Source organism: Aphelocoma coerulescens, chromosome 2 (assembly GCF_041296385.1).
Source record: "Aphelocoma coerulescens isolate FSJ_1873_10779 chromosome 2, UR_Acoe_1.0, whole genome shotgun sequence".
Taxonomy (NCBI): Eukaryota; Metazoa; Chordata; class Aves; order Passeriformes; family Corvidae; genus Aphelocoma; species Aphelocoma coerulescens.
The window spans coordinates 67148861-67161951 of NC_091015.1; the positions used below are offsets into that span (position 1 = coordinate 67148861).

The 13091-nt window shown below is 39.2% G+C and overlaps 1 protein-coding gene across 1 annotated transcript in view; it reads right to left on the minus strand.

Annotated features, from left to right (window-relative positions):
- The window catches only part of LOC138106726 (solute carrier family 12 member 7-like), a 68433-nt gene that overhangs the window by 12503 nt on the left and 42839 nt on the right, over nt 1–13091 (minus strand). The window contains exons 16-21 of the mRNA XM_069007867.1: nt 12271–12375; nt 9984–10152; nt 7300–7495; nt 2898–3067; nt 2616–2747; nt 328–435 (exon numbers count right to left, since the gene is read on the minus strand). Of these exons, the coding sequence (XP_068863968.1) occupies nt 328–435; nt 2616–2747; nt 2898–3067; nt 7300–7495; nt 9984–10152; nt 12271–12375 (880 nt within the window). The remainder of the gene's footprint in view (nt 1–327; nt 436–2615; nt 2748–2897; nt 3068–7299; nt 7496–9983; nt 10153–12270; nt 12376–13091) is intronic.

Here is a 13091-nt window from a genome sequence, read left to right on the forward strand (position 1 = left end):
TCTCCACAGTAAGAGGTTTTACTATTTAGCATTATTATCCTCTCTGGTGTGTTTGTTAAATAAATAGTTTTTATCTCTTTCACTTTCTTCGAGGAAAATTAGTTTTTTCCTGAGCCTGGTGGGGGGAGGGGTGGTTGTAACCTGCCTTCTCTCAGAGGATATATTTCCAAATTTGTCCAAACTGGCACACAAGTAAAACTGGTTGTAGAGAAACACAGAATGCAGTTACGAAAGTTCTTAACTAGTTAGAAACTGATAAGAAGCCACAGCCCAAAGATAGTACTTTCAGATTTTTCACAGAACATCTTGTCAAGTCAAAGTTCCTACCTCCCTTTCCCTCTCATTCTTTGATAGCTGCATCTGTTTTAGCATCTGAGATCGCTGTTCCATCATAAGTGTCTTCTCATACGTGAACGCAGAAATATCATTTTCAAACTGCAAAATAAATTGGCATTAGAAACACCAGAAGAAAAGTACTACTTGGAAGAACAACATTTAGACAGTGTATCTCATACCTGTATTCATTCAGTGGTCCTGGATGTTTTCATGGCAATAGAGTAATCCTAAGCATATAATTTATCAATCACTTCTGTCCTCATTCTTAAAACTTAATCTTCGAACAGCAATTTCATACAGTGACCTATCCTACTGTAACAATACTATTGTTGTTTTATCTAAATTTTAGGTACTTGGAACAGACTTTCCACTATTCTGTTCCAACTAGGCTGCCGAAGTGAGAGTTGAAAGCAGTTATTTAAACTGGGCCTGCATTGCCTCCACCTAAGCATGTGTGTACACTTGTTTGCTTAAAAACTGTCCAGAGGCACAAATAACACATTATCCTTGCATCAGTGAGAAATGTCCATAAACAGAAGCCATTAGGAAAAAATTCTGAAATATATTCTCACATTGGCTCAAAACTAAAATGCAACACAAAAATCTACAGCAGTCACCTGTGTTGTCACTGACTTGTAAGGTATCTCTTATCCTCTGGAAGATTCCCAGAATTAAATATTACCCACAGCAGAAAAGAATAAATTGTATTTCTGTAGTGGTTTAACACTAGCCAGCAACCAAGGCTCATGCAGACTCTCACTCACTCCCTCACAAGTGGATTTGGGAGAGAATCAGAGGGATAAAAGCTAGAGAACTCATTAGTTGAGATAAAGACAGTTTAATAGGAAAAGCAAAAACTGTGCACACAAGCAAAGCAAAACAAGGAATTAATTCAATGCTTCCCATGGGCAGGTCCCCATCATGCATAATGGTTACTTGGGAAGACAAACTGCATCACTGCAAACATTCCCCCCTTCCTCCCTCTTCTCCCCACCTTATATATTGAGCATGATGTCATATGGTCTGGAATATCCCTTTAGTCAGTTTGGATCATCTGTCCCAACAGTGTCTCCTCCCAACCTCCCCTAACTTCCTTGTCAGTGTGGCAGTACAAAAAGAAGAAAAGATCTTGGCTCTGTGTAATCCCTGCTCAACAATAACAAAAACATCTCTATATTACCAACCCTGACATTTAATCAAGAACAAATCCAAAACACAGCCCCATACCAGCCACCATGAAAAAAATTAACTCTACCCCAGCTGAAACCAGCACAACTTTCTATACTGTCTTCTGCTCAAAATCCAACCAAGGCTGAGCCTTTTTATGGCACTCTGTGTTCATTCAACTGTACATGCCACAGCTTTTTAGACTTTCATATTTAGTAGTCTAAGCAAAGAATAGTAAATCTTTCACATGTAAATTTTTCCTAAGTAATTAAAACAATTCCTAAAATTGTTTTATGATTGATTAGCATGATAAATCTTTTTAATAAGTTCTGGTGATTCTAGAAACTAGTGGTGGTAGAAGTTTTGAACCAGTTTACTCATCTTCATCCCACTTCAGAATGAGCAGAAGTTTTGGTTGGTTTTTTTTTCCATGCGCCTTACTTTGGGCATTATGCTAGTCACCTTTTAGTGCTGGAAATTACATCCTTAGTTTCCAAAAAAAGTGGACCTAGACAGAGTATAGCTTTAGTCCTTTCCTCTTAAACAGTTTATGACCCATATTTAGAAAAGGAAAAAAGTTACAAAATTCATTTTGTCACTACCTTGACTTGTGAAACTGTAGCTATACTGTCTTGCTGTTCAGTGCTGGCTGAGGCTGGTGATGCCAAAAACAACTCTCATTTGAGACTAGGAATTCCTTATTCCAGAGAGGTATTCTTCCAGCAGTTAGAGACATGGACAAGTTCATCCTGTCCCATACCATCTGTCATAGCTTATTAGATTAAGCACATTCAGCCTTCCATTTCACTGCTTGCTAAAAAGTCAAGCTTTTTCCTTCCTGAATGAACCAGCTCTATGGACTAGTCCTCATAAATAAAGTAAGAATTAACACATCAAACATCTCAAACTCTGCTTGACAAACCCATTAAACTCACCACCATGTACACTAGCATTGTAACACGGTAAGACAACGATGCTTATCTTCTTGTTCTCTGTGGGTCTGGAATCTTTCAATTTCTGTATTTGGGCTAATGTCTCTTTATTTGAAAAAAGCTAAATCTGTTTTCCCAAGTTTAGTCCCAGTATCACCTTAAAAATATTTAGTAACAAACCATTTCAACAACTTCCACTTGAGCATTCAGTCTAAGATGGTATAAGAACATCTGAAGATCCTTCTTCATTTGAATACTATTATCATCCATTTGAGCGACGGTGAAGATACGCATTTTACATTTTCTCCAAACCTACCAAAAAGATACATTATAACAGTTTGTAACACGGTGATTGCTACTACCATGCATAATTTGAACAACGTGAAGGAGTATTGAATTAGATATGCTTAGAACCATTCAGTGCTAGAAAACTAAATCCCAGCCATTTTCTGTTGTCCTTGCCTTGTGCTGTCGAAGGAGAAAAGGCAGCAACATCAGCATACCACCATCATGAACAATCCACCACACATCTATATTTCCTTCAGTAAAACGTTCTTGATTTGTTGGAAATAAGTCAATGTTTTTAGCCACCAAAAGTGCTTGTTGAGCTGCAGTTGTTTCTCGTACAGTATCTGTAAGGGAAAACAAGACATTTAATCAAGAACTCCTAGTTTTCATTTACAGATTTTGCTTTTGTTTATAATTCAAAAGTTTCAACCCTCCCAGATTTTGCTGAGGCAAAAGAGGAATATCCTAGGTGTCTTGGCAAAAGACCTGGGTGTCTTGGTTCCAGCGGTTATTCTACACCACTTCATGCCATTGCTGGAAGCAAGGGGGAGTATTTTCCCAAGAGAAGGGGTTCCTTCTGGTCAAATAAACATGGTGCTGATTCCAAGGTGGAGGGAGTGGTTGGGTGGCACCAGTTCCAAGGCAAAGGGAGTGGTTGTGTGTCGGGGTCTCCTCCCCCCGCCATGTAGCCCTAAGGGGAGACACGGGGGTTCCCTGCCCCTGGTCAGCCTCGTTCCCCATTGGTTGGTTTGTGTTTCCTGCGCGGGCAAGGACCCTTGGTCCCGTGACTGTAACAGTTCCTCGGCAGAGCCCGGCCATGCGGCTGGGGAAATAAACATCTCTCTGAAACATCTATCAAGAATCCGTCTATATATATTTCTTTTCCACAGGACTCCTGGTTTGATATAGGCGTGTTACAGTATCCCCACTGTAACAGTTGTGGTGGCATGGCTGCAATCAGGTGGAGCTCCATGGTGAGCATTTTTGCATGTGCATCATTCTCTCTTTCGTATGCTTTTTGTTATTAACATTGTTGCTGTATCCAGTATCTTGTTCTTAACCTCTTATCTTTACCTTTTGTGCCTCCAATTCTCCTCTCCAACCAGCCACAGGGGAAGAGGAAAAGTGAGCGAGTGGCAGCATGGTTTGGAGTGTGTTAGTGGGAACACTTAACTGGGGAGTACTATTCCTAAACCACAGAAGTCTTTATTTGGTATCTGAGGTAAGGCACAATGGGTTGAGATAACAACAGACTGCCCAGAGCGGGTTGGAAACAAATTTGATCCAGGCATTTTTTATTTTAGGTATAGAGCCACTGGTCACAGTGTTGCATGGTCAGTTTATGTGGGAGTCTTACCTAAGCCTGTATATATTCCTGTGTGCACTCCTCATGATATTTTTCAGAGTAGCAAGAGGGATCAGGATTTCTTTGCTGATGTACCCTGGGATGTCAATTTATGACATGATAACGTCAAGGGTCATTTGGGATGTATCTTGAATGTTGCTCTCCGACTCTTAACCTTGAGCACTACCTTTGCATGTTTATTAATCATACACACTCTGTGGGGAGATCAGGGGAGGATGATTTTCCCCAGCTTTTCACCCCCTTTTCCTGGCCTTTTCCACGCCCTTCAGCCTGTTACATTTTGAGAATCTGAATTCTGTTTAGATGTTAAGGAAATAATATTTTTGGTCGTAAGCCTGCCATGTGTCCTCAGTCTACACCATGTTTAGAGTGAAGGAGTTTTCTAGGGACGTTATTCAGAGATCTGCCCCAAGGGTCATGAGTGACATGGAAGGTGGGAGAAAATGGGCCAGCTTTTGAAGGATTATTGTGCTCCAATGGTTTGGAACGTCACTCCTGAACAACTACAGGACCCTGGTAAAGTGACAGAATACTTGAAGGAAAAATGCTGCAGCAATTCCAGGGAGGTGTGAAGTTTTGCAGCGTGCTGGGCCCTGGCTACTATTTACTGTGCATTCCTTGATACTAGAAAGCAGTCTCAGGGGGAAGAGGAGGAAAGCAGACTGACAGGCACTGTAGCCACTCAAACTGCAGCTGAACCAGAGGAACAACCTGTGCCAGTAGCAGTTGCCCCTATATAGAAAAAGAAATCCAAGACAAAATCAGTTCACTTAGTGAGGTATGAAGAGGAAGGCAGGCCCTCACAAGAGGAGGAACAGGCAGGACCAGAGATAATCACCCAATCCCTATCTCCAGGTGAGCTGTGAGAGCTGCAAAAAAAATTTCAGCCACCAGTTGGGTGAGCCCCTAGTGACTTAGCTGCTCTGATGCTGGGATATTGCTGCTGATGTGCAACTACATGGTAGTGAAGCCAAGCAACTGGGATCCCAGACTTGGGATGCCAGCACTGGCAAGGGGATTGGGAAGAAGACAGAAACGCAGCCTCTGGAGGCAACTGCTGTCAAGCATGAAGGAAAGGTATTTTCACAAGGATGACCTAGCACTGCGCCCAAGCAGGTGGACCACCATGGAGAAAGGTATCCAGTACCTGAGAGAATTAGCTGTGCTGAAGGTAATCCATAGGGATTCAAATAACAAACAGTCCCCTGTAGATCCAGATGAGGCTCATTGTACACAATCCACATGGCAGAAATTTGTACAGTGTATGCCATCATTGTATGCCAACTCATTGGCACTGATGTCAATGAAAGGAGAACAAACAGTGCTTCAGGCAGATATCTGACTCCAACAACATGAAGATCATCTGAAAAAGGGCTACTGGCATTATAACTGGATATTATAAAGGGATTCAAGCTTCTTCAGAAGTGATTGGCACTAAAGTACAGCTCCTCCTGGCATCCTGAATGCCAGTGCTGGACTAGATATTCAAAGGGAGAATCCTTTCCATACATCATGCCACTGACGTTACATGGAGTAAGTGGGTCACGCTGATCACACAGCAAGCTTGAAGAGGAAACCCCAATTACACAGGGATCTTGGAAGTCATCACAAACTAGTCCAAAGTTGAAAATTTCATACTAACATCAGAGGAGGAAAAGATGACACCTGCTGAGGAGGCCCCACCATATAATCAGCTACTGGAAAATGAAAGGTGTTATGTTCTCTTTACTGATAGTCCCTGTCATATTGTAGGAATACATGGAAAATGGAAAGCTGCTCCATGGAGTCCTATGTGCTGAGTCACAGAAGCTATTGAGGGACAAGGTGGATCAAATCAGGTTGTGGAGCTGAATGCCATCCAGCTGGCTTTAAGTAAATGCTCTGTAGCAGTGGCTAGAACTATAGAAAATGACCTACTGGCAGCACAGAGGCAAAGCCACCGGGTCTGCTGAATTGTGCTAAGACATCGCTGCCTGGGTAGAGAAGGTGGCTGTAAAAGCATGCTGTGTAGATGCATACACACCCCAAAGTCATGCTATCAAACAACATCGCAACAACAGACAAGTGCATTGGGCAGCCAAGAATGAAGTCTCTCAGGTGGATGTGGACTGGCAACATAGGCTGAATTATTTCTGGCTCAGTGGGCCCATGGTATCTTAGGTCATCAGGAAAGAGATGCAAGATACTGATGGGCCTGTGATTGAGAAGTGGACTTAACCACGGACAATAAGTATGGACTACTATAGATACACCAGTCGTGAGCTCCTGATGCAGCTTGCAACCAGCCCTCCTGCCCTGGAAGACACCTAGGACAGATAGAACCCACAGTCATGGACTAAATGAACTCAAGAGACATCTTGGAGGAATGGATATTGACTGTGGAAATGATACTTGTTCATGTATATGTATACATATATATATTAGTTGGAAGGTGTAGGATCTGGGCATGACATAAATGGTATAGAATAAGGAGTGGATAATGTTTTGATTCTGGCCAGGACAGGGTTAATTTTTGCAACAGCCAGGAGGGGGCATCAGGTAATTACCCAGAGGTAATTCTATACCACCTCAGGTCATTGCCAGGGTAAGGGAGTCTCTTCCAAGGAGAAGGGGCTTCTGGTTGAATAAGCATGGCACTGGTTCAAAGCCAGAAGGAATGGCTGGCTGGCATGGTTCTGAGCCAGAGGGAGTGGTTGGGGTGGCATGGCTGTGGTTGAGGCAAGCTCCACGGTGGACGTTTTTGCATGTGAATCACTCTCTCTTTTGTATACTTTTTGTTATTAGCGCTGTTGCTCTTACTGTTCATTTTCTTATATCATTGCTTTTTCCAGTAAATTGTTCTTATCTCAACCTGTGATCATTACCTTCTGTGCCTCCAATTTTTCTCTCCAACCCAGCACAAGGGGGGTGGGAAAGAGGAAGAGGGGCAAGCAAGCAGCAGTGTGATTTGGAAAGTCTCAGTGGGAGCACTGAATTGCTGAGTAGCATTCCTAAACCATGACACTGATTATAGTGACCAACCTGGTTAGAAGATGAAAAAGCAATGCCATGGTTGAAGAGGGCTGAGAAAACCCACTCCAGATGAAATCAGATATGGAGAAGTATTCAATTGTCCACCACATGTTCAGTAGCACATTTCCTCCACACAGCAACTACATTAGTTACACAGCTGAATTACAAATGCAAATGAGAAGGTCAATAAACACATACCAACAAAATTTTTCCACGAGAAACGATTTTCTGTCTGCTTCCACGACTGTGGCCATGCCATCAGGACCGTGTTGTGCTTCATCCCTCCTAGACCAGCTGACTGAATCAAATAGGATATTCCATCTCTAAAGTTAGGAGACACCACAATCTGGCAAAATCCTTTAGTCTTTTCTACTCCCATTAAGGCCTTAACATTCTGCAATAGGAAAATTACACACAGGGAAATACAAATCATCAACACTGATAATTAACACCAGACGGAATAACAGCATTAAATAATAGAAAAACTTTATCAACAATGTATAACCAACATGAAGAAATCACTAATTCCAAAAGAGTAAACATGATTCTATGAGAACTAGAGTCCAAATTGCTACCTCCCCAGAAGACACCACACAGTTTTTTCATTATTTTAATTATTCAGCCTTTTATTTCCAAAGAAGAATGAACAAGACATGAGTAAAAACACATAGATAAATAAAGCAACACTGCTTCAGGTAAAGTCAAAACCACTGTCTGACAAAACAACATATGGTTGGAATGATCAGTCCTTTCTTTTGGAATTGGAAGGGTTTGGAAGTGTGATGCCAAGTACTTAAGAAGAAGAGGCTGCCAAAGTTCCTTAAAAACCTTTGACATTAAGAGGCTGATTATTTATCAGCTCCCAAAATGGAAAAACAGATGTGCAGGAGACACTTGGAGGCACTGTCCAATAACGACAAGATAAACAGACCAGATTAAATACACCACACCCCTTTAATTTCAACATGGCTCTCCTCCATTTAAACACTGACAAACATGAAGACACATAACCAGGTAATTTAAAAGAAGCATTCAAACCAATATCAAGCTTGACTAGGGAACATGAGCTTTGGCATTTATTATTTTCTGATTAAATAACTTTGAACTCCTCCATCATTATCAGTGACTCGTGTGGAGATCAACATGTTTCAGAAGGAAGAACTAATATATCAATATTTTGAATTTTACAAAAACCAAAATCTGTCAAAAATCATCAGGAACAGATTGGATCACTGCCTCAGTGTGGCTTCACATCAGAAACTCCATTTAATAGAGAAAAAAGTCTTCAGAGAATTTGCTAGCAAAGCTAACCAGTATGTCTGTGCAAATATCTGTGAGGGTTTATCAGTGTAAATAGATGCTTTTTTTTTAAAGACAGACAGAAGAATCCCTTATTTCCTACAGGTCTCCTAGAAACACTTTCCAGTTTAAATTTTCCAGAATCAATGAGGCCTCCAGATGCTAGAACTTTTACAATTCATCTTCATTTCCATTTTAAAAGCAGTAGTTTCCTGAATCTTAACACCAGGTCTGACTTGCTAGAGAACTCATGGATTAGGCCTTCCTTAAACTCATTAATTTTCCACCTCTCAGAAAAATAGCTAAGTTAGGCCATCTACAGATAACATTTCAAATTCTTGTGGGTAAACAATTTCTGTTTAAAGGGTTTTTTCTGTTTTACTTCATAGGCCTGATTTTGTATTCTTCATCTTGTTTTCTACTCACACCTGATGATAGCAACAGCTTAGTAACAACTACTTTTACAATATAGCATTGCTAGACTTTTCAACTTGTTTTCAAGTTAAATGGTCTCTTAGAACTTTTTCATGTGATGTCAAATAGGTCATCTGTCTTTTTACTTTGTTATTTTAAAACCCACTATGGATAAACCTGAATACCAAGAGAAAAAAAAAGAAAACTGGGAGGAAATGGGCAGTTGGCTATGTTAGCTAGTCCATTTCAAGATTTTAAATGCCCATCTATTTAAGAGATACCATGTCTGAAAAAATCACAGGTGTTTTTACACAGCTTTGAAGACTATTTGGATCAAAATGGTAGACATATCAACTGGTACTCTTTCGAACCACACTGCAGAAATTAACCAATTTGGAAGATACAATGGCAATCAAAACCTACTTTTGGACATTTCAATACAATACAGGAAACATGGTACTTTCTCCAAATGTTTCCCCACTCTAAAAAGATAGGAGTAGGCGAGTTTGCATAGGCCAGTAAATAAAATTATTATTACTAAAGAAACATTGAAATTCAATTCAATTGTGTTTGTAAGCACAGTTGGATATAATTTTAAATTCTATGACAACTTACTATTTTTTCCTACCCATCCTACTTCTTCTGGAGATATGGGATAGATAGAAAGATAAAACAAAGGATCTCAAGAAGGATCTTGTTCACAGTATTCTGGCAAAGTCTGTGCCTAATCCTAATTCTCTTATGTATTGCTAGAAGACTGTAGAAAATCACATCATGAGGATGATATTATGCCAAGCATTTGCATTTATTAGTTAAACATTAATTTTTTTGTTAAATATATTCTGTTTTCTTTATAAGGTAATTTGTTAAAACTTGAGTAGTTTGTTTTTTATTTAATGTAATTTGATTGTAGGCTCTCAATATTAAAGAAAAAGCTAGGAAGTATCAGTATTGCCTCATCCTACTGGAAAATTTTATAAAACATTTTGCTACATACACCAATCCATTCTTTTTTTACAATCATTGATTGCGCTGATAGCAAAAATAGATGTTTTATTCAATATTTTACAACAGTCTGTTCTAATTCAATGTGTGAGTTACCCAGATCCAGATTCAACATTTAAATACTAAGGTAAATTACAAGTATTTGCAAGCTCTCTTTTACATACCTCTTCAGCTTTCTGAGTTTCTGTACATTTATCTAAGTAGATTCCCTGAAGCACAGAACCCACAATAGTCAGTCCTTTACCAGCCTTCAACTGAGAAGTAAAAGAAAGCAATCTTGGGTGTTTCACTAACTGCTCATTATCCAAGTTTAACAAGACCAAAAGTTGAGGTCTGCCAAACAAAGGAAAAAAAAAAGTTAAGTGCACACACACACATTCATCAGGAAGAACTGGAAAATTAAAATTAACAATTAATAAAATGCAGATTAATTGCTTAATTCAATGGAAAACAGTCAACTACTAAGTAGGTAAGCCATAATTTGCAATAGCAACAACAGTTCAGGTACAGAATAACTACATAAGCCACCATAACGTCATTTTGAAAAGCTCTCTTAAAGACCAGCTTTACATAGAAAATTATAAAATCACAGTTATTTTACCCTTCCAATGTCATCTGGTGCAACCTGCTGCTTGAAATGACTAAACACTGAATGCACACCACATTGTTTACTGCTCCAATCAGTTGGATTTGGAAAACCTCTAGAAACAGACATATCTCCTCCGGATCACCTATTCAATGCTTAATTATTTTATCATGTTCTCTCACTCTTCTACCCTAATCTGTTGTAGGGAATCTGACTCCATCTTCTTAGTAACCTTCTTTTAGGTTTTAAATATTTATAAGTCAGTTATAACATCTTTTACGCTCCTCTTCAGCCTCCTCCAAGCAGAATAAGCATAGCTCCCCTCAGCCTCTCCCCAGAGGACATATGCTCTTGTGCTCCAACCATGATCTGTGGTTGTATCTACTGGAGTTTATGTCATTCCTACACCACAGCACCTAAACATGGAAGAAATATTCTAAATGTATTCTAATGAGTGCTCCCAGTATATTTACTTCTCAATGGACTATCTATCCTGCTGCCAATGCTGTCCAGCGTGTCATTGCCAAGACATGCTGCTGGATTTCTATCTACTGGGAACCACAGGTCCTTTTTACTAGAGCAGCTTCTCAGTCTTGTATCACTGCTCTGAATATGCCTGTGCCGGGTACTGAACTTGCAGTTATCCTTCTGGATTTTCATGATGTTCTTAACGACCCATTCCTCTACCTGCGTAGATCCATCCAAAAGGACAGTCAACCCCTTAATCACACCAAAAGTACTTGAAGTTCAGTTTCAACTGCATACTAGATGAGAATGCATTCTATTTCCTTTAATCAATATTCAATCTACTTATTTTTCCCAAACCAACATTTATACATTTCCAATTGCTACGAATTCAAAAGACTGATGAAGAGTTGGATCATACTTCCTACCTCAAGACTAGCACAGTTTAAGTTGTAACAAGATGGTTCGGTTCTAGCAATTACATTGACACAATAGAAAGGTAAGTCATTTGGAACTGAAGCAGTCAAATATTTAACAGGATTGTCAACACTACATTACATTGGTGTCTCTGAGATGCCAAGTTCATCAGTCACAGGACAAATGGTAAAACAATGCCACTATACTGATGGACAACAGAACATTGCATGTGCATGCACTCTGTGATACTATCACTGAGCAGTGACAAGAATTAAAGTATCACATTACATTCATCAGAAATTACAATGTGCAAATGTCTTTCGTTTTTAAATGTTAAGTAATTTTTTATGTTGGCTTTGAGGAGAATTGAGTTTAACAAGTAAAAAAAATATATTGCAAAAATAGTAGTGAACATCTAACGCCATTACAGTAAAACGTGAGATTTTATTTTAATGGTATCTAAGCAATTTAGAAAGTGCTACTATTGAATGAAGCTATATAAAAAGTATACCACAAAAATGAATTTAAACAAATAAAGGGTCCTCTGTAGATTTGTACAATGTATTTCAGAGGGAACATATACAGAAGCAAAAAAAAAAAAAATTGCACCTATGGAAGTACAGTGTTTCTTCTGTAGAGACAGTGAGATTCAAAGATAACGCTTTGTTTGAGTATGAAAAGTCTATAAATAATCAAACATTTCAAATCTTCTGCACTTTTGCAAACCATGTCAACACCATATGGATTTAAGTTCTAGTTAGTTTGCCCATACTTCTAGCAAAGTTGATTAGATGCTGACCACAAGTCACATTCCATTTCAGTAAAATAGTAGTATTGCAACGACATCATTGCCATGCCCAAGTTAAAACATTATTTTAATGGTGAATTTCACTCTGTCTTTACTTCACTGCTTTACTAGAAGTATTCCCAATATATTTACATATTTCAAGAATTATGCGATCCTGAAAAACATAGGACTCTACCTCCAGTTCTTGGTGTGAGGAGGACCGTCTTCAACACGAAGCAAAGCATAGCGAGCTGCATTCAGAGACAATCCTCGGATTCCATCACCCCATTCTTTTTCCGCTCTTCAGGATACAAAAGAGATTCAGTTAACAGGGTCCCACTTATTTATACAAATCAAATACTTTTTCTCATGTGGAGGATAATGGATGTAAAAAATGATCCTTTTTTTTTTGCATGAATGCATGAAAAAACCTTGTCTTGCAGATTTAAATCAAGACTGAAGACTAACCAAGGTGAAGCAGTTTCAGGTCCTTTCAAGGTAATTTTTTCTGTGTTTATAAATATTTACTATGGTCTAGTTTATTCATACTTCAAAAGCATTTTTGTAATGGTGAGAGCTACTTAAGTTGCCTTTTAGCACTAGAATGAATAAGTGAAGGATAGTTAAAAGGAATTATTTTAAAGCAGCAAAATTAGTAAGTGAAACTTGACTTCACATGGATTAGTAACCTATCTTGCCGTCAGCACCACCACTACAGCCTTCTCCACTTTCTTTCCTTCCCAGCTTCTCTCCCAGAAAGTCTGAAGCTCCATCTATTCTCCTGACCACTTTCAATCTCCCTACATTTTCCAGTCCTTTTAATTCCAATATTAGAATATTGGTGATTGAAAGTGGTCAGAAGAATGGATTCTACAATGGCAAGGGGTCCATCTCCCTTGCCCACCCTCCCTCCAATTTTCCCTCATGAATTCTCTCTGAACTTTGCTACCTCTAGCAAAGCATCTCCTTCAACAAGGTAGATGTCCTGGTATGTGCCAACATTTGTAGAACCTATAT